A 23,707-nucleotide genomic window follows, 5' to 3' on the forward strand; every position below is an offset into this window, starting at 1 on the left:
TAGGCCCCATTTACTGATTGCAGTTGGAACCAGTAATTCTGCCATTAAATGATGCGATGAATGAAACATCACATGACTGTCCCCGATTTAGATGTCAGTTCCAGCCACAATCATGAAGTAAATCACTCGTGGTGATTAAAATTAAATCTGTGATTTCCTGCTGTTTCCTCGTTGACTTTGCTTATTAGAAGCTGGCTGTGAAGGTTGCAAATGGTAACCAGACGACCATGGAATGCTGAGATAGCTCAAGTTTGAGAAACGATGATACATTTTGTTCATTCATGTTTGTCATGACTTTGAATGGTCACTGAATGAGCAGTCAGTAAATGAAGACTGCCTTTAATGGTTAATTGCTGCAGCATAGTAATCAAAATAAGCATTTTACTACGCAAATAATTGAGGCAGAATAATTAAAACATCATTTGGAAGTAATCACTATATCCATTTCCAAAAGAGGTAATTCTGAAGAAGATCAGACACTGTCATCTATAGTGATATCCATGGGATCTTGCTGCTTGCAGCAGAATGACAAAAGCGATATTGTGACATCACACCACCAACTTCAGCCTTTTGGACCATGCCTGCAGCATTACAACACTGCTTTTGTCAGTCTAATCCCCACACTTGCCCATCCCACCAAGACACCTGTAGTCCCCTGGCCCTCTTCTGACCCTCTTGTGTTTTCCCACTTCTTTTTGAGTTTTTTATTTTTCTTACATCTTTTAAAGAAAGAAAATCAAAAGAGCTGTTGACCAGAAAGTCCTCTTGAAAAAGTACCTTTGGGACAATCATGACCTAGATGACTGAGAATCTCCATAGGCATAGACAAAAGAGCTATTATATATTATTATAATTCTGAAGCTCTGTGCTTTAGAACATGGTTTTCACATTCAATGTTTTCCTATATACATTTAAACATAAACGGAATATAATGCAACATTTAAATGCTACAGCAGCTTTTCCCAACCTAGTGCCCTCTAGATGTACTTTGATTAGCCTCTAAACCAAAATTTGTAGCCACTGTGGCTAAGTATATGGTCTATGACTTACAGCAGTACAACTCAATTCATCTGAAGAGCATAAGACTGGGAAAGCACATATTATATGAGTGCTAGAGAGCTATTATTATATCTCATTCCTCTACATTTGGAAGAAATCCAAGGTATTTCTTTATCAACCAGCTGATAGCCTTCATTTTATCAGTATTTCTTGGCCTGACTCAGTTCTTCAAGAGAGCCAGCTATTATAGTAAAACCTGAAGGAATGTTGCAACTATTAACTTCCACTTGGCTCTTCATAGTGGATCTCAAGTCTTGCAAAAAAAAGTTACACTGCATTAATTTAAGTCTGATCGCTTTTCATGTAGAGAGTTAAAGGGCAGAGCAAAGCTTTTGTTTGCAGCTTTATTTCAAAACTCACAGCGTCATGTTGCCGTCATGTGACATTTCGTGACACATCTTTGAAATGGCAAACTAGCTTACAGATTCAATAATTTTGCAAGAGACACACATCTTTAGCAAAGCTTCAAATTCGAAATTCAGGTCACATTTTGGACTGAATAGAACCTGAATAGAACTGAAAGGAAATCTGATCTTATCAGATTTGCATATACTATTCTTAGCCTTACATGCGGCGATAATCGTGTTGCTCCTTTGGCGACAGGCCGAGGATTGGATTGATGAACGTATGCAGATGATGAAGGTTCCTTCTTTTCAAAACTTCAACAAGTCATGTGACAAAATGAAGCTTCTTCAGAAACATCAAGTCTTTGAGGCAGAGATTCTGGCTCATAAAGATATGATTGCAACTGTTAAAATGGCAAGTATCGACAGCTTACGCTTTGGGTTTTTTGGATCCTGTGTGAGATTCTTCTGTAGTATGAAGTCAAACCATGGATAGATAAAATGCATACCAAAGTTGGATAAAAAATGGTCAAATGTTTTCCAGCTTAGCTTCATTAAGCAGATCAATCTGTATTGCAATTGTTAGAAAATCTCAGTAAGAATCAGGAATATACAGCCTTAAATATATTGATGTCTCACATCAATTAAGGGGCATGCATAAGTGCACCATCGTGCCTACCGTCCCTGTCCTATTGCCTCCATTTATTCGTACCGATTTCCTGTATTCTTACTCATATTTATACTTATACCTATTATCTTGTAAGCAATTGACATATATATATATATATATATATATATATATATATATGTATGTATGTATGTATGTATGTATGTATGTATGTATGTATGTATATCTTGGCTGCCCTCTGACAGGTAGAAAATGTTAGATAGGTGTAATCTGTTGAGGTAATTCCCCGTTAGGAGAATGAGTGCATACAGGGAGACGTATAGAGAGTAGTGTTGGAATAATACACACAGAGCACACAGATACACTGTACAGTAAATGTAAGTTTTTACTTCCAGAAAGGTTTAAGCAAAGTCCAAAATAAGCAATCCAAAGTCATTCACAGGTAAATCAGTCAGTTTTTCAATCCAGGGATAATCCAAATATCAAATTCCAGTGTCAAAAACAGTTCAGTAACAGACTTACATCAAATCCAGTAATATCAGTCAATTAGGAAAAATGGAAGAACGGCAATACTTTCCAAACAGAAGGAAACAGAGATACACTCGCACTCTCTTCTGAGACTCAGACTAAGACAATCCAGGTTTCTGGCTCCATCTTATGGCCATTTGAAAAACCACACCTAATTACATTTGCATTTTCTTAAAGTTACAGTTTTAAAATGTTTATCCTGGTTTATATATTTCTAACCCAAATAGCTGTTAAGTGATATATTCCTAACATTCTCCCCTTTTGGGTAAGATAATATATACAACCTTACATTCTAAGTCCATAATCTTCACAGCTAGCCTTATGCTTTATAGAGCCTTGGGCCTTTGTAAAATGATCTGCTATATTGTTTTCTGACATACAGTATTCTAGCTTAATCATCTTACTTTGCACACATTGTCTCACATTTAAATATCTTAAATCTGTGTGTTTCGTTCTTGTTTTAACAGCAATATTTGAAGCCATCTGTATTGCTGATTGGTTATCTTCGTAAACAACAATAGGATCTTTTACATCAATTCCCATATCAATTAATAATTGCTTATACAAAACTAAATCTGTACATAATAAAAACAAACATGAGAATTCAGCCTCCATTGTTGACAAGCTTAGATGTTTCTGTCTAATATATCTCCATCCAATCAATGCTTTTCCCAATAATGCAGCAGTACCCGATGTAGATTTTTGTGTATTTATGTCTGTAACAAAACTTGCAGCAGCATATGCAGTTAAATTCAGTTCATCTTTAGGCTCCAAATACAATGCATAATGCATTGTTTGTTTTAGATATCTTAACACACGTTTAGCAGCTTGCCAGTGCCTTTCAGTGGGCTGAGCGTTAAATCTCGCTAATTGATTAACACTGTATGCAATATCTGGCCTTTTGACCAATTACTGAGATAAGATAAACTAACAATCAAAGACTGATAAATATTCTTATCAAAAACAGGACTTTGAACATCACTATGGCTAAACTCCTGGCTCATTGGTGTTTTAGCCGGCTTACAAAGTTCCATTTTATAACTTTTTAGTAATTGGTTAATTTTTTCTGCCTGTGAGATCTTGTATCCTCCCCTAGTTCTATCTATCTTTAAACCAAGATATTGTTTGATTTCTCCTAACTGTTTTATCTTAAATTTATTTTCCAATAGTGAAATTATCTCAGTAGCTTCTTGTTCAGTTTTGGTGATTAATGCTATGTCATCAGTAAATAATAGCAATAATGAAATTATACCATTAATTTCTCTTTTAAACAAACATGGATCAGCCATGCCAGCTACAAAACCTATTTTAGTTAATTCTTTAACTATACATTGGTTCCACTCATATCCTGATTGCTTCAAACCATAAAGACTCTTTTTCAATTTCCAGCAATCATTATTATCAGTATTATCATTTTTGAGACCTAAAGGTTTCTTTAAATATATAGTGTGTTGCAACGGTGCATGCAGATATGCCTTCTCTACATCCAAATGATTTACAATGTATTTCTCCTTAGCTGCCCACACTAATGCTGCCCTTACTGTAGTAGCCTTCAGACTAGATGCAAACACCTCATCGTAGTCATTTGCTGTCTGATTAAACCTTTGTGCTACTAACCTGGCTTTATGGGTAACAGTCCCATCTACACCTGTCTTTAGCTTATATATCCATTTACATCCTATGGCATGTTTACCTGGTGGTAACTTAACATTTTCGTATACCTCCAGTCTTTTTAATGATTCCAGTTCCTTATCCATTGCTTTCTGCCAAGCAGCCTGATCCTTAGCAGGATACAGTTTTAGTTCACTATAGTTACTTGGAACTGTATTCACTTGGCATACAACACTAGCCTAATATCTATCAGGTGGTCGTGTTACTCGGGTTGAACGTCTTGGTAATACAGGGCTTACTGGTGGACTTTCCTGTGCCACCTGCTCCTGTTCTTCTATTTCTTCCTGTGCCTGTTCTACTACTTCCTCCTGTTCTTCCTCTTTAATGCTATTTGGGGTTTACTGATTTTATCTTTAGGGACTATTTGGGTGTCAATAATAATATCATTGCTGGATTCCTGTTCCAGTTTATCCCACCCAACGTGCTCAAGAAATTTTGCATTAGCACTGCAATAAACATGAGCTGTGCCTTGATCCCAAAATCTAAATGATCTATGGTTGGCCACATAACCCACAAAAAATAATTTCTTAGCTCTGTGTTGCCCTTTCAGTCTTACTTGTGAGGGAATATACACCCATGCTGGAGCTCCAAATGTGTGTAGGTAACCTAAATTTGGTTTTCTGCCATGCCAACGAGTGAATGGCAATTCTCCAGTTGTTGTATTTACTACATTGTTTAAAACATGGCTCCTACACATTATGGCTTCACCCCACAATGTTTCAGGTAAACCTGAGTCAGATAACATAGCGCGAGCCATGGCTTGTAATGTTTGCCCTCTTCGTTCTATAAACGAGTTATGTTGTGGTCTGTAAGGTGCAGAACGTTTATGCTCAACACCAGCCAATTTCAGCATAGTTTGGAATCTTTTGTTAACAAACTCAGTCCCATTATCAGTTACTAAAGTAATTACTTTACTTTTCATTTTTCTCTCAGCAAACCTTAGCCAGTTAAAGAAATGTTGGAATGTTTCTGTTTTGTTTTTCATAAGATAGCAGAAACCATATCGTGAGTAATGGTCCATAATACTCAAAATATAACAGGCACCTCCTAAACTTGGTTTCTTAGGACCAATTATGTCAGCAAACACAACCTCTAAAGGTTCTTTGGTCTTAAACCTATTCTCTATTATACAGTTATCTCCCCTAAAGGTTACTACATAACCAATATTAACTAAAGCCCTTACTGATAGCAAATTAAATTTTAGTTTAGTTTAGGTACATATAACATAGTTAAATTTAGTCTGTTTGCTGGAATAACCTTACTCTTATCTTGGCTACAAGCATTACAGTTTAAATACTTGCTACAGGGTTTCAATTTTACTCCCTCTGACAATTCAACAGTTTGTTTGAGCATTTTGAAATTAATGTGCCCTAGACGTCTATGCAGTAAATGTATACATTCATCATGTGGCTTAACATTGTTGTAAACTGAGTTAGCCATCTTCAACTGATCATCATATAAATCATTCTCTAATGTAGCAGTAACACTTTTAGCCTCTTTCTCTATTATACAGTTATCTCCCCTAAAGGTTACTACATAACCAATATTAACTAAAGCCCTTACTGATAGCAAATTAAATTTTAGTTTAGGTACATATAACATAGTTAAATGTTCATTTATACAAGGACAATATGCAGTACCTTCACCTGATGCGTTCATCTTCCATCCATTTGCCAATGATACATGTTGTTTACTTGTGGACATCTTTACAAACCTTTTTCTATCTTTAGTAATGCATTGTGATGCTCCACTATCAACAACCCACAAATCATGGTTTACAGTTGAATTGCTAGACATAGCTAAACTAACATTCTTCTTGGCCTTCTGGTGTTTGCCAGTATTCTGTTGTTTTCCCTTCTTACAGAATTTAGCTATATGTACCCTAGCCCCACAAGAAAAACATTTCCTAACAGTATAGGCAGTTGAAGACAAATTTTCTTCTTGTGGTTGTTCCTTCCTCAGTTGGTCCCTATCCAGCCGTCTTCTTGCTTCTTCTAACAATCTTCCAGTTATGTCAGTCAATGTCAGTTTATCCCTGGGCAGGACTTCCAGTGAAGATATATAATCATCACATCTTTCATCCAATGAGGAAAGAATGATGTAAACTTGATGCAGCTCTGAAAATATCAGTTCTTTTTCATGTAGCTCTTGAAAAGTTCTTTTCATGAAGTTTAAATGAGCTAACATATCTCCACCTTTTAGAAGACGTGCTCTAAACAGTTTACGTGTAAGATGTATGTGTGCACCTACACTGTCACGAACATAAATCCTCTTCAAATTCTCCCAACACCTAGCAGCAGACTCTTCTCCATGAATATGGACTAGCTGCTGGTCACTCAGTGTTAGTCCAATTATACAAAGAGCTCATTCATTGTTCTGTTTAAAGTCAGCAAGCTTCTTGGCATTGTCCTCATTAGCTGGATCCCAAGCATTTACATCCGGTGGGTCTTGAACTACATTCCATAAACCTTCTTTATGCAGAAGTAGACTGCACTTCATAGACCAGGAAACATAGTTTGTTCCATCCAACCGGGTTATCGGTGATAGACTTGTTGAAGTGACTTGTGCCATCTTTTCCAGGATAATAACCCACAATTAAACAGTAAACAGCTATCTGTATACAGTACTGTGCATTCACACCAACTCTCAGTTATCTGAGCCTGGTATGGTCTGGGCCATAACCAGTGTTGAGGTAATTCCCCGTTAGGAGAATGAGTACATACAGGGAGACGTATAGAGAGTAGTGTTGGAATAATACACACAGAGCACACAGATACACTGTACAGTAAATGTAAGTTTTTACTTCCAGAAAGGTTTAAGCAAAGTCCAAAATAAGCAATCCAAAGTCATTCACAGGTAAATCAGTCAGTTTTTCAATCCAGGAATAATCCAAATATCAAATTCCAGTGTCAAAAACAGTTCAGTATCAGACTTACATCAAATCCAGTAATATCAGTCAATTAGGAAAAATGGAGGAATGGCAATACTTTCCAACAGAAGGAAACAGAGATATACTCACACTCTCTTCTGAGACTCAGACTAAGACAACCCAGGTTTCTGGCTCCATCTTATGGCCATTTGAAAAACCACACCTAATTACAGTTTTGCATTTTCTTAAAGTTACAGTTTTAAAATGTTTATCCTGGTTTATATATTTCTAACCCAAATAGCTTTTAGGTGATATATTCCTAACAGAATCTTTGTACTTCTCTCTCATATCTTGAATAATTTACATGTCAAATCAGTCAATCCCTCTATCTCTGCTGGATAGAAATTTGGATCAGATACCCTGGAACCAAACTTAAGTATACTATGTGTTTAACTTTTACCACTGGCTTTCCAATCTTTTAGAACTGAGTTGTGTTAGAAATAGCATAGAAATATTGCAATCTTCTTATTAAGAATTCTCTCTTAACTATTTAAAGAGAGGAGAAGCTCTTCAACATCATAATATTCCTCAATCGGAAGAGATCTGCCAAAAGATGTACTTGCTCCAAGAACAGTGGGAAATGTTGAATCAGGCTGTTGCTGCTCATGGAAAAATGCTTGAGGAGAGCAGGGATTTTCTTGAATTTCTACAAAAAGTCAATCACGCAGAGGCTTGGATCAGGGACAAGGTTAGTGAATTTGCAGACCACTGTTTCAGTTTAGAAAACACTTCTATAGCTGAAACGTTTGTAAAATGGTAATTGTAGCAGAAAATATACGCTTTTGTTTTATTTTGAAAAAATGCCTGAAGTGTTTTTCTGTTTTCAAATATGTGGATATAAATCAAGCCTGTATTATACAGAGGCTTCTGCTGTGTTCTATATGCATGGCTCCCCTTCTAGAATATTAGTTTGTTATGTACTAGAAATTTATCCTTAAAAGCAATATTCAAAAGAGTACAAAATGTACATCTTCCAGCCATTAACTTGATGATCATCAAGGGGAAGGGGATTTCTTGTTCCAAAATGTATTAAGACTCTTCTGTTAAGCAATTGCCATTCATTTTATATGGGTATTTTAGAAAGTTTATTTTGCATTAAAAAAAACTGTTACATAATTGTATGGACTGTACGTGGGAATTTATTGGACTCTAGTGTTACATAATTGGGAACAAATATTTAATATTTCTAAAAATATTTAATATTCCCCAAAAGTCAAGAGAAACCTTAATGCTATCATGAAACTTTTTTCTTCATCAAGCACATTTTCCAGTCATTTTGGCTGTCACTCCAAAAATAAACTTGAATTCCAGAAGAAAAAAAAACTAGATATACATTGAAGATTTAGTTGTGTTTTAATGGACTCCTAATGGTATTGGTGTTGCTCACCAGGTAGTTATGGTTAATATTGGTGATGTGGGGAATGACTACGAACACTGCCTTCAGCTTTTGAAAAAATTAAAAGAATTCCGAGGAATGTCAGAGGTAAGTCATATTATTTCTGCTAGCTAAATAATACATAGCAGGTCAGGACAATGGTAGTTCAGAATAATTTGATTGATGAAAGTTAGTGTGACATCAAAATTGTTAGGTTTTTAAATTGTTGGCCTTCTAATTTGCCATATGAATGCTAGAGTTTCCCTGAATTACATTATACCAAGAAGAGACTTCAAAATGGTACGCACAGCATTTCTTCTCATATTTTATCCTTGTAGAATAGAATTCTTTATTGGCCAAGTGTGATTAGACACACAAGGTATTTGTCTTGGTGCAAATAATTCTCTCTCTCTCTCTCTCTCCCTCTCTCATATTTACATATACATACAAACACACCCAATAACTTGCCACAGTTATTAAGTGAATCACAACAGTTATTAAGTTAGTAACATGGTTGTTAACTGAATCTGGCTTTCCCATTAACTTTGCTTGTCAGAAGGTCACCAAAGGTGATCACATGACCTTGGAACATTGCAACTATCATAAATATGAGTCAGTTGCCAAGTGTCTGAAATTTGATCATGTGACCATAGGGATGTTGCAACAGTTGTAAGTGTGAAAAATGATCACAAATTAGTCACTTTTTCAGAGCTGTTGTAACTTTGAACAGTCACTAAATGTACTGTTGTAAGTCAAGGACTACAGTCAACAACTGAATGAAGTGGAGTTATAGGACTCACACTATCAAAATGCAAAGTTTTGTAAGTTTTATAACTATTGTAAGTTGAAAATTACCTGCATTTTATATACTGAAGAAAACTCCTTCACATTTTTGTTTCCATTTCTACCCTTTTTCACGGCAAAGAATTATAGAAAAAAAATGGTGACAGACAGATAAAAATGCCAATTTTAAGGATGTTCCTTCCAGGAAGCCAGAGAGATAGTAAATGTTGAGAAATGCAGATACCCAATAGGAACTTGTAGTTAGGTTTAACATACATACACAGATGTAAGACTTAGCATCCTAGAAGGAAGGAGAGGAGAGAAGAGAAAATTAAAATTTTGCTTTATTATCTATTTTCTCTTTGACTTTTGTCTTATAGGGGGTAACAGTGGATGATGCACACATCAAAGACATCAATGCTCTCGCTCTGCGATTGAAGAGGCAGAATGATGAAGAGATGAAAATAATATGCCAACGCCAAGAACAGCTGAATGAAAAGTGTGTGGATAAATTCTACTGATCCAAACAAAGAGGAAAATGTTCAATCAAAACTGACTAGAGCCAGACAGAAACACTGGCATTCCTGTGTTGATGTTTACATGGGAAAGGCTGCTCTTCTTTCATATATCATCTTCAAGTATAATTGAATTGTCATAATGGGTGTGTAAGAGTAAAGAGGGAGTGACCTTGAACTATTTGAATTTCATTCCCAACAGTTGTTAAGAATTTTTATCATAAATGTCATTGAAATCAAAATTGCTAAGGCAATGGCAATCTTCTAGTTAGGAATAAATGTCAATGTAACCTCAAGCTACTCAACCCACATAAAGTATAATTGTGAAATAAGAATTATTTCAATTAACTTGGTACTGTCTGATTAAAATCCCTCTGGTGACAGAAAACACTAATCAGCAGAAGGGAAGTCAGTACTGTTGGGGGAACAGCCCTTTTATTGCTACTCAATCAGATCCAGTCTTGTACATTAATCACTTTGTGATGTCATTTTGTTTGTGCTTGCTTAGACATATAGATAAATAAAGTTGAGCCGGTGGGAATCATAAACTCAAATATTTTTATTGCTATAATCCCATATTCGATATATTTGATCTTCTCAAATAAAATGAAATGTTTCAATGACAGGTGGAACAGTTTCCATGGTGATCTTAAAACATATAAGAGGAAGTTGGAAGAAGCTCTGCAGATCCATGCCTTGATTAGAGAAATTAATGACATCACAGAGAGAATTGGTGAAAAGGTGATTTATTTTATTATTTTTAAAGGTGCTTTTTTATCTTGACAAGTTCTCCAGAGTGGATAACATTTCAGAAAACCAAATAGTAATAAAATGTCAAGATGGAATTTCGACAATTAGAGGTATAAAGAAAAGAGAGAGTCAGAAAAACGTTCCTGAACAAAAAGTACTTGCTCCCTTGTCTCTTCTTTATTTTAAGAGCTTTTTGTGAAATACTCTGAAAATGCTAATACAATTAGGCATATTAATTTTTTTTCATATGTATCAGCTTTATTAAACTTGATAATTTCAGTATTTTTAGTCCTATAAAAAGAAAATTACTCAAATGGTTTTTAATATTTTACTATTAGAATCAGTTTCATTCAGCAGTTCCTGAATAATTAATAAATAAAAACAAATATGCATGAAAAGATTTAATTTTGATAGAAAATGGATTGAACTTGAGGGTGGAGATGGATTGATTTTTCAGGTTAGCAAAATTCTAATTTTACTTAAATCAGGGGTAGATAACTGAGAGCCCTCAAAGACAAAATTATTACAGTTGGTGGTACAGTCAGCCAAATGTTTAGACTGGGTTTGGGATTTTTTTTATCAATCTATCAAGTGATTACTCAGTGCCTAAAAATTTGTTCTATAGGTATCTCATAAATTCTTCTAGTAGTATTATATAAAGATATAAAGTTTAAGTTAGAAATATCAAAAGGATGAAAATATTCAAAGATGCAATTTTGTAAAGAATCAAGTTATCATCTTTTCTTCATTTTTTGTGTTCCTCAGAGTTCACTGATACAAGCATTGGATTATGGAAAAGATATTGAAAGTGTAGAAAATCTACTTCGGAAGCATGATGAAATGGAGAGAGAAATTGGCATCATTCAATCCAAGATGGAGGTAAAACATAATTAATACTTGAAATATAATTGCAAATAATAGGAACATAAATCATGGAAATTTGCCCTGCATACAAACTATTTAGAATTGTGTAGTAATCTCATTTCTATCATCTCAATCCTAAAACTTGGTTCTTTTCAGAAGTTTGATTTATTCTGCAGTTTTTGATAGGGAATCAGAGTAGTATGAATACAAGCATACCGTATTTAGATTCTGTGTTTGAAACCTTAAGAATAGAATAGTGGAATGATGATTTTCTTTAAATAACGAAATAAATTGCGTTTTATTATAGTTATTCACTTTCAGGGATGAGTGTGACTACTTTTCTTTTTGGATGACCAGAATATTTCTATACTGAGTCCAAAGAATGCCAGTTTTATTGTGCTTGTATTTTCAACATAGATGTGTAGTTAACTTGGTAAATCAAGGTGTCCCCATCATTCAAACTTTACTGTCAGGTCCCCCTTTGGGACACTGTCATTCTGATGGAGGGGAGAGGAGGCTATCGGGGTTGCTTCCATGCATGCTTTTGCTTTTGCTGTAACCACATGAGATATAGGGAAGGGGACTATCTATCTCAGAGAATTGATGGACTTCCTCCCAACTGGTTCTAGTCTGACACCAAGGTTGCTGCATTCTGAGGATGAACTGCTATAAAGCTTACACCTCAGAGTTCTCAAAACACCTTTTCGGACCTGTATTGGCTACTGGTGGACTGGTGAAGGGGTGGGGTTTTGAAAGGGGAAGAATAGCTTAACTCTTTGTGTGAGAACTTCAGATTCTGCCTGACTTCTCTGCAATCACTTTCTCTCAGTAAAAGTTCCTTTTGATAACTACTTGTTTCAAGAGTCATGCTTTCCTGAGGGGATAGCTGAGGCAAGTCCTTACCTTTACATTTTGCTTTGTGGAGTGGCTTAAAGATATTTACTTATCCTCATGTTTATATTTATTCCAAAACTGGGTCCCATCAGAGAACTCTAAATGTTACTGGGTGACCCATGCTGTCCTGCTGCACCAAAACCAGTTGCAGAACTAATAATAGATTTCTTAAGAATAGCAAGAACATCACATTCAAGCAGGAAGAACCTTGTTATCTGACCTTAAAGCTCCAAGGCAAAGCCAGCCAACCATGGGAAGCTAGTGATTTGCTGGGAAAGCAAATTCTGTCACAGTAATAGGCTATGGTGAGCAGTATTGCCCACACAGTTTTAATAAAGGACAAATTAAAGGAACTTATTGATGACTTCCTTTCCCATTCCATGAAGTGCTACCTACCAGTAGAAAAACAACAACCACCAATTGTTCTTTTTAACTTGTGGTAGGGCAGGGCTAGGCAAGTGTAGGCAGATGACTTGAATAGCAAGTTTAATTTCCTGTCAAGTTGTCTAATCAGATGTTCCACGCCTGTAACCTGTCAACCAAAATTTATCTGTATAGGATACATCCTAGTCCATAAAATTGTTTTTCTTTTAATGGTACAAAATAGGGGAAGGATAATCCGATGTCCTTTTAATCCCTTTTAATCTGTTCTACTGCTGTGATGTACATAAGAATTAAATCAAGAATAACGAAAGGCTATTCCCTGAAAGAGATAGTCCATGCTACTTATCCTTTATATACTTTTCATTAACTCTGGAAATGATTTTTTGATCTATAGATTGAGATATGTAGATTGTTGATATTAAGTTTCTCTGCCCTTTTGATCTTCTATCATATCTTTCTTCTACTTTCTCCCTACCTTTGCCTGCTTTTTGTCCTGATTGGTTTTTTTATAAGTGGCTGGTGTTTAATAAATAAATAAATATCAAATTATATGTTTGTCCAGGTGTGAACTGAGTGGTGTATGTGCTTACTCTGATTTGGTTACAAAGATTGTCTGGAAATGTGGCTGGGCACAAACTAAATTGGTTCTCTCTCTTTTTTCCTTCCAATAAGCCTTTTGAACTGCCATGAAAAGAAAAGCCTGACACATAATAGATTTGTAAATTAGGAACAGCTTCAGAAGGAAAAGCATGTTAACTAGACAGAATGCCTGTTTTTCTTTCAGTCACTGGAACCAGAACTATGTCAAATTAAAAGGAATCCATCTACTATAAGTAGCAAACTGACTATAAAACAGAAGGAAATGAGAAATCACTGGTTACAATTGCAGAATCAGACCAAACAAAGGTAAATTCAGGGTGCAATTCTAGGTGCTGGCTATTACCTTTAAAATGCTAAATGGCATAAGATCAGGTGACCTGCGGGACCATCTCTGTCCGAGGCCATCTGTATGCCCCTTTAGAGCAGATAAAATAGGCATCAGTGGTAGGATTCAATTTTTTTTACTACCGGTTCTGTGGGCGTGGCTTGGTGGGCGTGGCAAGGGAAGGATACTGTAAAATCTCCAGTCAGAAGTGGTATCTGTCAGTTCTCTGAACTACTCAAAATTTCCGCTACCGATTCTCCAGAACTGGTCAGAACCTGCTGAATACCACCTCTGATAGGCATGTTCCATGTCCCTTCCTTTAAACCAGGGATGTCAAACTCATGGCGGCATCATGTCACATATCAGGACTTTTCCCCTTTGCTAACTGGGTGGGGGTTGGGGCGGGGCCAGCAAATGACGCATCCGGGCCGTGGGTCGTGAGTTTGACACCTCTGCTTTAGAATATTGCCATCTTATGGGTCCATGGAAAACTGCCTTTTCTATTGCAACCCCTGCCCTATGGACTCAGATTTTGTTTATTAGGCCTATGTCAGACCTATGTGGCTCTTCCTCCTGTCTCCTCTGCATACATTACATCTTCAATCTGTAGATTTCACATACAGTACTGTGCTTTAGTTTGTCCTGCTTTGTGCCATTATTTAGTGGAAATTCAAACTAGTCTTCCAACATTTAGACTCCAAAGACACATTCTACAATATATGAATAGGTGTGTTTAATTACAAAGCTGAGAGGAACCTTATAAGTCAATTAGTCCAAGTCCCTGCTAAGTGCAGGATCTAGATGACATTTCAATAGGTAACCCATTCTTTACCTTAAGAACCATCTGGTGCCAGAGAACTTCATGTGGCAACCTTACAGCCACTATGTGATTAATAAATGCTCTTAGAACGTATTATCCATCAGATGATTACTAAAAGCTATTGCTGGTTGTGAAAAGGACTGAAATCTTTGTGAAGAAGCAAAGTTCCTCCATCTTCTGTAAATGTTAGGTTCATGCAAATGAATAGAACTAGGAGTCCTGGCATTAATATTCCATCCTACAAAGGTACATTTCTTCTCCTTTGGAGCCTGATATGGTAGATTTCAAAGTTTTACTTATTTTGGATCACTTAGTTTGGTTCCTGTTTGGGGGATGAAAGTGAGTAAATAAATCGGAGGATAGAGGAAGAAAGTGAATTTAAGGTATCTAACCAAATTCTGGCAGCAGAATCCGATTGGCATGTACAATAATAGAGTTCTTCTCTCTAGGGACTTTAATGTTATTAAGGAAAAAAATATGATTTGAAAACTAGAAATGTGAAAAGCCCAACATGTCTAAGTATGTATTCTTACATCCCCCTTGAAATAAGTAAACAACAATTTACAATCTTTCTGTTTTCATTAAACTCAATTTTATTCCAGTAGATTATATTTAGTAAGAGTTTCGATTACGTTTATGTTTTTTTGTGTACAACAGGGGTGAGAAGCTATTAGCTTCTTACCAGTTACAGAAGTTTAACTCTGAACTGAAGGAATTACTAGATTGGATTCACGAAATCAAAAGTCAAATTGAAATTGGGGATCTTCCTAAAAGTCTAGCTGAAGCAGAAATCCTGATAGAGGAGCATCAAGAAATAAAGGCAAGTATGAATTATATCAGTATAGCATTGCCATCTTTATAACAGTTTCCATTACTTTAAAAAGTACTTAACAAGCAATTTCAATATTTGACAACTGAAATAGCATTGGTTGTAGCAATATGCACACCAAGTAATTACATTCCCATTACTTATTTCTGTGCTTACTTTTTGAGCTGGGGCATCCTTTTCTAAGCTCAGATGTGGTCTGTTGTGTCTGTAAATCTGAGTTTTATTTGGACTGTGCTAAAATTCATAGCAGTGTAAACATGAGCACATTTTTTGCAAATCTAGAACTTTTAAATTTGGAAGTACTTATTGGTTTGAATAATTTTGCCTCTGAGGAGGCCTACAAATGCCCAAATGCTCAAGCAATAGTTGAAAAAAAGAAGCTAATAAATATCCTGCTCTGGGTGGATGCTATTAAGCCTACTGAGGTCATGTTATAGAGGGGCTCCCTTGGAATATGCACATTTGGAGGTATTATGCTAAGTTTGTCTTTGTACTACAAACATTCTTCTGAACCATAGAAAAGGAAAGGAGAAAAGAAGGAATATTAGGGTTTGATAGTATTAACACATGCTTTGAGACATTGAAAGCACCATGAACAACATGCAAAGTATCAGGAGGAAAAGGGAGAAAAGAATAATTCTAGATCCTGAAAGTCTTCTGTTTCCACTCAGAAATGAGAAAAGGTGCAGAAGTTCATTTGTTCAGAGATCTAAAGATGAGGGGAAAAGTTTTTCTTTTGAAGAAAAGATGGGGGCAGGAGGACAATCCACACCATAAAAAAGGCCAGTGAGTCATATAATTTACTGGCAGACTAAAAAAGACATCTGGAATGCTTCATAGAATCCAGAGCTTAATTTATAGGTTGTTACAGTAAGGGTAAATGGAGTGTATTCTGGAGATGATGGAACAATTTATAATGGCTTATTTGTGAGTTATGCATCCAGCATGGGACAGCTGTCACTAAGATGCTTCTGTAAAATAGCAGAGTCTGGTTTTTGTCTTTTTTGTTTTGTGGGGATTCAATGCTAGGAAAAGGGATAATGGGTCAAATAATTTTTAAAAATCACTTATTTCACTTCTTTCATAAATTGGAAATGATGGAAGGTATCAATTAAATAAACACATTTGATGTTACTAATATTAACATCAAGAATACAATCATAAAAGTGCTTCGCATAATGAAATCTGCTGTAAACACAAAAAGAAAATTGAAATTTTGGGTATTATGGGTAACACTGTTTGTCTTAATAATGTGCAATTAAAAACATGTTTCATTTATAGCTAAATGTTTCCAGATTTAATTAGGGTAAAAACTAGTCTTTACTAAGGTGAAAGAGAGGGTAACTTATTCTTTATATTTTTTTCAAATTCTGAAACCTTCCTTCTTTCCCAAACCAAGTTCTGCTTACTACTTTTGTTTTCCAAAATACTCAAATGTTGATTCTGCTTAAACATTTACCATAAATCTGTCTGACATCTTTTAGGCAGAGATTGAAGCTCGAGGAGAAAGATTTGGTGCTCTTAGCAACTACGGTCAGAAACTTGGCAATTCTGGCCATTATGCGGCTCCTGAGATCCATCATTCCCTCATCAAGTTACAACAAGCATTAAATGAAATGATCCAGGCCTATGAAGAACAAAGTCTAAAATTACATCAAGCCAGAGACTTACAGGTAGATTAAAAATAAAAAATAATTCTGAAGTAACCCACAAGAATAAGAGTTAATACTGTCAGGAAGGTTTTGGTTGGTAGTTACGGCATGGCAAATGAAAGCAAGCAGTGGTTGCTGTGATTATTTTTTAAACATAGAATCCTCTCCAAAGAGAAGAAGTATATTTATATATATTTTCTTTTCAAACAATTTTTGAATCCTAAAACAGATCTTTAGCTCAGCCTCAATCTTTTTTGGATAATTTTGATTTAGTGGGATATTTCTCCTTAAATGCATCATGGCATGATTTCAATTTTAAATAACAGGAACTGGAACTTTTGATCTACTCTCCCTATATGGGAAAACCTTGAAAGAATAGGTATGTTTAAGGATCCCATTTTCTTTGAAATGGTGTACGAATCAGGGGGACAACTGCAGTATAACACATACAGAAATTCTTGATTCAGTTTCTGATGTTCCTAGTTAAAAGTTAAAATGTTGGGTTATGTACCTGAACTAATCTTTTAGACTAGAGAGAACTGATTTAATCACCATTTTCTGTGACTATCATATCCACCCTGTTTAAATATGGATAATTACAAGATGACTGTAGATCGAATGAGTAGAACAATGATAGCCACCAGGCTTGGTGGATAAAATCTATTTACAATATTTATGCTATCTTGCAAACTCAAAAAAGGCAAAACTGCCCAAAGGAATCGCTTATCTACCACTATTCTGAAGCTACCTATTTCTCCTTTGTTAATACTGCAAAGGCTCCATGGACAGCTTTTATATACTGTACTATAGTGTTCATATATGGGTCCAATTCTAAGCACTCTTATTTCCAACTAAACCCCATTGAACTTTGAAATGTAATTATATTGAAGTGACAAAGCTTTTTTTCTCTCTCCTAAACAGATTTTTGTTGGTTATGTGGAAGAGAGTGAAAGTTGGCTAAGTAGCAAAGAGGCCTTCCTAACAAACAAAGACTTGGGGGTAAGTGAAATAGACTATTCACATTCAAAAGTGGAAAATATAGGCATAGAATAAAAGTGCAGAACAAAACATTTTGCAATATTTACTTTCAGGGTTTTTTTCTACCACAGTCCCACTGAATTTCTCATTCTATCATGTACCTTTTGGCAAGATTATTGGATTTTCTGGTCTGTGACATCATTATTCAACCCAGTTTTGCTGCCATATAATCAAGACAAGCAGAAACTTACGCAGAATGAGAATTTTTTTGGGGGGGGGGGGAACATAGTGTTCTAAAATGTATTTGTTTATTTATTTAGTTATTAAATTTATATTCTACTCATCTTACCAATAAAATGACTCTGGACAGCTTATTATATCTGAGCTCTATAGACCTAAAAGTAAACAAAGGTTGCTTGGGAGGAACCTAATTTTCTTTGACTTCATATTAAAAAGGAAGTTTCATAGAAATAATGCGAAGCCTGTTTAGGATAGTGATTCCCAAAATCCTTCTCTTGTTCTGTGCCTGCATGATTTATATACATTTAGGCAGTTTATAAGCATAACTCTTTATAAACATAACTCTTCTAATGGAAAGTAGGTTGGACTAATCATTTGACATAAGATCAGCTCTTCCCAACCTGGGCATTTTTCAATTGCCAAACAACTCTCAGAATTCTTATCAATTGCCATTCCATTTTACATTAACTTGTTCTAATTGATGCAGGATTCGATATCCAGTGTGGAAAGTCTGCAGCAAAAGCACATGCAATTTGAAAAAGACTTGAACACCCATCTGATGAAGATTGATAATATAGCTATCTTTGCCCAAAAGCTGAAGGACAGTCAGCATTATGATTCAGAGAATATAATGACTAAATGCCAGGCTGTGTTGAGAAGGTACCATTCAATTTTTTTCTCCCGTTTCATCTCTATATCTTATATGGTTTAACTATCTCAACTCTCTTCTCTCTCTTAATGGGTTTTTTTTTATTACTTACCACTCATTAACTACATTATTGTTTCCTTCAAATAAACCCCTAGGAGATACAGTGATTGTTCACCCATCTCATCACTCTGAAAAGAAGATAAGATTTTTATAATGTGCCCATTTGAGGAACAACTGCTATGGCATTTGCTGCTTCATTTCCTCACGCTGTGCTTATTGTGTTTTCCTTCTACTGCCCTGGCAAAGATTCAGCTTGCATTTATAATCACTTCTGAAATGCAGTTTTACAAGCTGCATTGACTTATATCACCAGTATTATTTATTCTTCCTAGAAAGGAAAAGCTTCTGGAAATTGCTTTAATGCGGAGACGTCTGCTGGAGGAGTCCTGGCTATTACAAAAATTTCTGCACAATTCTTTTGAGGTATCATATGTTCATTTAATTTCCTGAATATTTTTAATATTTATATATATATTATTGTGGTCCTCTGGCAGCCTGCGGAGATGGCAGCAGAGTCGGACAGTGGGGAAGAACAAGGGCCAGTCCAGGAGTCTGGTGAGGACTTGGATGATGGTCTGCATCCGTCACAGAGATGAGGCCAGGGCCATCTGGGAGTTATGTTCTGACTCTGGAGTATCCAGAATCTGACAGCAGCAAGGCAGAGGAATAAGGGGAGTCTGTTCCCAGTGCACGTGTGCGCAGAGCTGCCAGAAGGCAAGAACAGTTAAGACAAAATGTGTGACTCGGGAATAAGGCTTGGAGGTGATTGGCCCTCCCATAAGATATAAAGAAGCAAAGGGACAGGAACCTTTGCAGGAAGCAATGTTGTTCGCTCTGTTCAGATTAAACCTTAAAGTTCTGTGTGGACTTTGTACTCCATATGGCTTTTTACAGTTAATTTGGCACTTTAGTTGTTGGCAGCAATTCAAAGGAGATAAAGGTGAGTGCTTATCTTGAGAGACTGTTTGGGACTCATTACAGGCTGGGAATGAACATAATCCTCAGTGTTGAAACAAAAAGAGAGTTGTTTGGACTAAGTGTGTGCTTAATTACGGTCTTAATTATGACACACACACACACGTATTTCTATACCACAGGGGTGTCAAACTCAAGGCCCACGGGCCGTATCCTGCGGGGTGCTTAAATCTGGTCTACCCTGGAAACAGTGAAGGACCGGTCTGCAGTGCATCTGCCAGCTCTGTTTTCTCTGGCAGAGCGCTTGGGCACCCCTGACATGAGTGATGTCAAGCTGGCCACACCCAGCCTGGCCATGCCCCCTTTCCCCCAAGGTCAAACCTGATGCAGTCCTCAATGAAATCAAGTTTGACACGCTTACTATACCAGAAAAAGAAATTTGAAAACTTCCAAACCCAGCAAATGCAATAAGAACCAAATGTGGTACAGTAGTACAGTCCAAAGAATATAGCGGGGGACTAAATTGCTTAATAGACTTGTTGCTATTCTTTCAGGGTTTCAGATGGGAGACAGTTCCTGGAACTATTGGTAATTTAATCTAATCAGTGGACTGATAACTATGTTTTTCTATCCAAAGATAGCTGCCTGGATGAGTGAAAAAAACAGTATTGCCCTTGATGAAAGCTGGAGAGATCCCAGCAATCTTCAAGCTAAACTACAAAAGCATCAGACTTTCCAGGCAGAGATTGTGGCTAACAAAAATCACCTCAACAGAATCAAAACAGTAAGTAAATACCATGCTATGTTATGTTATGTTACATTTTATGCTATGTTTTATGTTTTGTTATGTTATGCATTATAATTATTCAAAAATAATTCAGAAGAGGTAGTTCATTACACCTGTGACTATGGGCACATTGCTACCTTAAAGCAGCTATGTTTTCTGTATACAAAAAATGGCTCCTTTAAGGAGTTTCATTAGACATACAACTACTTTGATGAATTGCTTCATAAAAGTAGCTCTCTTCTCATTCGGGCTTATGCAGAAATCTGACAAAAGATACATCCTCTTTAAGCAGATGTTGTGCCCTTGTTCCGATACTTTCCAAGTAATTTTTGAAGCCTGACCAGTTTCAGTACATTTCAAAGAATGAGAATTTCTGAAATGGTGTTTCTGGAGGTATCTTAGTTAAACAAATAATTTGCAGTCTTATCTTAGGCAAAAAAAAATTTAAAAACTTATAATGATAAGATTGTTGGAAGGTATAGTTGTTTAAAGACATCATATAGAAAACTAAGCCACAAGAGATGACTTTGAGTATCTTTTTTTGCAGGAAGGAGAGAAAATGCTCCATGAAAGGCATTATGCTTCTGGTGTCCTCCAGTCTAGACTCCAGGAAATAGATGAGCTTTGGGATGAGTTGCTGGAAAACTGTGAGGAAAAGAAAAGAAAAATTCTGGATGCTTACAAGGTAAACACAACAGGAGAGAACTTAAGGCTTTAGTGGTAACTTGGTCATTCTGGAAATTCCCCAAGATGGTTAACAAAATTTCAGTTAGCAAAAAGACTAAAATAAATGTATTATGTTTATGTTTGTGAGAGGCTATTGTAGAAATAGAACTGATCAATCCACAAATGATACTAGTAGCTACAGTGTTTAAATGTCATTATTTATATGGATTTTTTCCCCTCTGGCTTCAGGCTCTGCAATTTCTACATATTGTAGACGAGGCTGATAAATGGCTGGAAGACCTAGAGAGCGATATGAAAATACCAGAAAGCAGTGATAATCTACTGATTCTGAATGATCTCCTAAAGAAACAGGAAGAACTGGAAACCAGCTTTGCTGCCCACAGGGACCATTTCCAAAGTCTGATCAACAACGTGCAAGAACTGCAGGAGGAGAAACATTTTCTGGCAGATGAGATAGAGATAAGAGTGGACCAGGTGGTACACAGGTGCTTGAACCGTTGTGCAATTTCCCCCTGCTCTGCTCTCCCTTCTAAATATTCTAATTCTCACCTTAAATAGTATTATCATTCTTCAGATTATTAGCCTGGTGTCTTTAATGTTAACAGTCAATGTATGCTAGTCCATAATTTTTCTTCCTTAAACAAAAACAATCAAACCCACAACTTCATTTTGAATCTCCAGATACAAAAGTTTTAGGGAGCCACTCCAGGAAAGGCAGCAGCATTTGGAAGCCAACAGATTGCTGTACCAGTTCCTCCAGGATGTCAATGAAGAGTTTACCTGGATTCACGAGAAACTCCCTTTGGCATCTTCCAGAGACTATGGTCAGTCACTAGCAACTGTTCAAAGCTTACAGGAAAAGCACCAGGTAAAACAGCTGGAGTGACTAAAACAGGAAATAATGGAGCAGAAAGAAATTCTTTCTCACTTCTTCCATTGCTTTTTAAATTTTATTTTTATTTACTTTAGCTAGATTACCACAAGGCCTACAAGTTCACTTTCAGAAAGTTGCATGATTTCACACTTTCACATCATAGTGAAGTGAATTAAATGAACAATATCTTTTTCTAGAGCAGTTTTTCCCAAGTTCAGAAATTTTAAGGCATGTTGCTGGGGTATTCTGGGAGTTGAAGTCCACATGTCTTAAAGTCGCTGAAATTGATAAAAACTTTTCTAGAGGAAGAGTAATCTTCTACAACATGTTTTGCTATCAAGAAATATGTCTGCGCCTCTTATCTGAATACAAACAAATATTACATTCTCTGCATTGCATCTGTTATTATTTATTGAAAAAAGTTAAAGACAGTAACACAGAGTAAAAATCACACTGGCCTCTTGGATCCATAATTTAAAACAATGACAATTTTATCTATTTGTTTGTTTAATCAGTTTTAAGCCACCTCAGTCACCATTATGATGTACAGATTAACAGCAAAAATAGTGTAAGCAATAACAGCAACAAATATTACAAAACCTACATCAAAGCCATATTTCATTCACACTGAAAGTATTACTGTTTGCTTGTAATTAGAAAAATAAGCTTGTTTGTATTCTAAAAAAGAAGCATATAATATTAATTGGGTGGTTTCTGTGATGGTGACAAGAAAAGTATCTAAATCTCCATCTAAAATCCCCAGATTTGCATTTTTAAAACATGTCCTTCTGTTTATTTATCAGGCACAACTTGTTCCTAACCTCTTTAAGTTGATAGCTAGAGAAACAAATTAGAGTGTGCTAACCTCCTTTACCATACCTTGTTGGTATAGGACAGTGCAGCTATTAAAAAAGACACCATCAAAGTGGAGTCTGTTATTACATTCATGTGAGTAGACACTTGCTTATGTTGGCAATTTTCCTATAGATGCAAAACTCTACATGGATATTTAAAATTGTTAGCAAAATCTAAAAGAGGTGTGCTTGCAGCTTGACAACCTAAAAACATAGACGTACTGATGAATATACGGAGAAAATTCTTACATTTTTAAAATACATGTATCTCTTATCTTATATTTTCCAGAATTTAGAGAATGAGATTAACAGCCATGATGCCTTGATTCAAGCAGTTATCAGTTCTGGGCAGAAGCTGATGAAGGAAAAACAGGTTGCTTCCCAAGCAGTCTTGGGACAAATAAAGGAACTGATAATTTCCTTTGAAAATCTGAAGAATGAAGCTCAGGAAAGAAGATGGAGGCTTGTAGAATCTCATAAAGCCCAGCATTTTTTCAGTGAGGTAAAGTAGTGATGGAAAGCCATGTTCAATTTCTACCATTTAGATCCATTCCAAGCATCACTTCTTTTCTAAACCAACTCAGCTGAACTGACCAAATTTCTTTATCCTGATGCAGTCCTTCTCTTCTAACCCATCCCCACTTCAACTATGTTATTCGAAGTGGTTCTTGCAATTCAGGAGCATCTTTCCATAGGTGTATGGGTAGCTATGT

The 23,707-nt window shown here is 36.1% G+C and overlaps 1 protein-coding gene across 1 annotated transcript in view; it reads left to right on the forward strand.

Moving 5' to 3' along the window:
• The window catches only part of SPTBN5 (spectrin beta, non-erythrocytic 5), a 106,779-nt gene that overhangs the window by 59,786 nt on the left and 23,286 nt on the right, over positions 1-23,707 (forward strand). Inside the window, exons 34-50 of the mRNA XM_087962040.1 lie at positions 1,663-1,818; positions 7,656-7,847; positions 8,550-8,642; positions 9,698-9,816; positions 10,459-10,573; positions 11,348-11,461; positions 13,509-13,630; positions 15,127-15,293; positions 16,787-16,971; positions 17,872-17,949; positions 18,656-18,828; positions 19,210-19,300; positions 20,430-20,576; positions 21,127-21,264; positions 21,495-21,751; positions 21,948-22,134; positions 23,284-23,496. Coding sequence (XP_087818166.1) covers positions 1,663-1,818; positions 7,656-7,847; positions 8,550-8,642; positions 9,698-9,816; positions 10,459-10,573; positions 11,348-11,461; positions 13,509-13,630; positions 15,127-15,293; positions 16,787-16,971; positions 17,872-17,949; positions 18,656-18,828; positions 19,210-19,300; positions 20,430-20,576; positions 21,127-21,264; positions 21,495-21,751; positions 21,948-22,134; positions 23,284-23,496 — 2,547 coding nt within the window. The remainder of the gene's footprint in view (positions 1-1,662; positions 1,819-7,655; positions 7,848-8,549; positions 8,643-9,697; positions 9,817-10,458; positions 10,574-11,347; positions 11,462-13,508; positions 13,631-15,126; positions 15,294-16,786; positions 16,972-17,871; positions 17,950-18,655; positions 18,829-19,209; positions 19,301-20,429; positions 20,577-21,126; positions 21,265-21,494; positions 21,752-21,947; positions 22,135-23,283; positions 23,497-23,707) is intronic.

The sequence above is a fragment of the Notechis scutatus genome, chromosome 1 (assembly GCF_049901735.1).
Source record: "Notechis scutatus isolate UNSWTSFEM ecotype Mainland chromosome 1, rNotScu1.2, whole genome shotgun sequence".
In the NCBI taxonomy this organism is placed as follows: Eukaryota; Metazoa; Chordata; class Lepidosauria; order Squamata; family Elapidae; genus Notechis; species Notechis scutatus.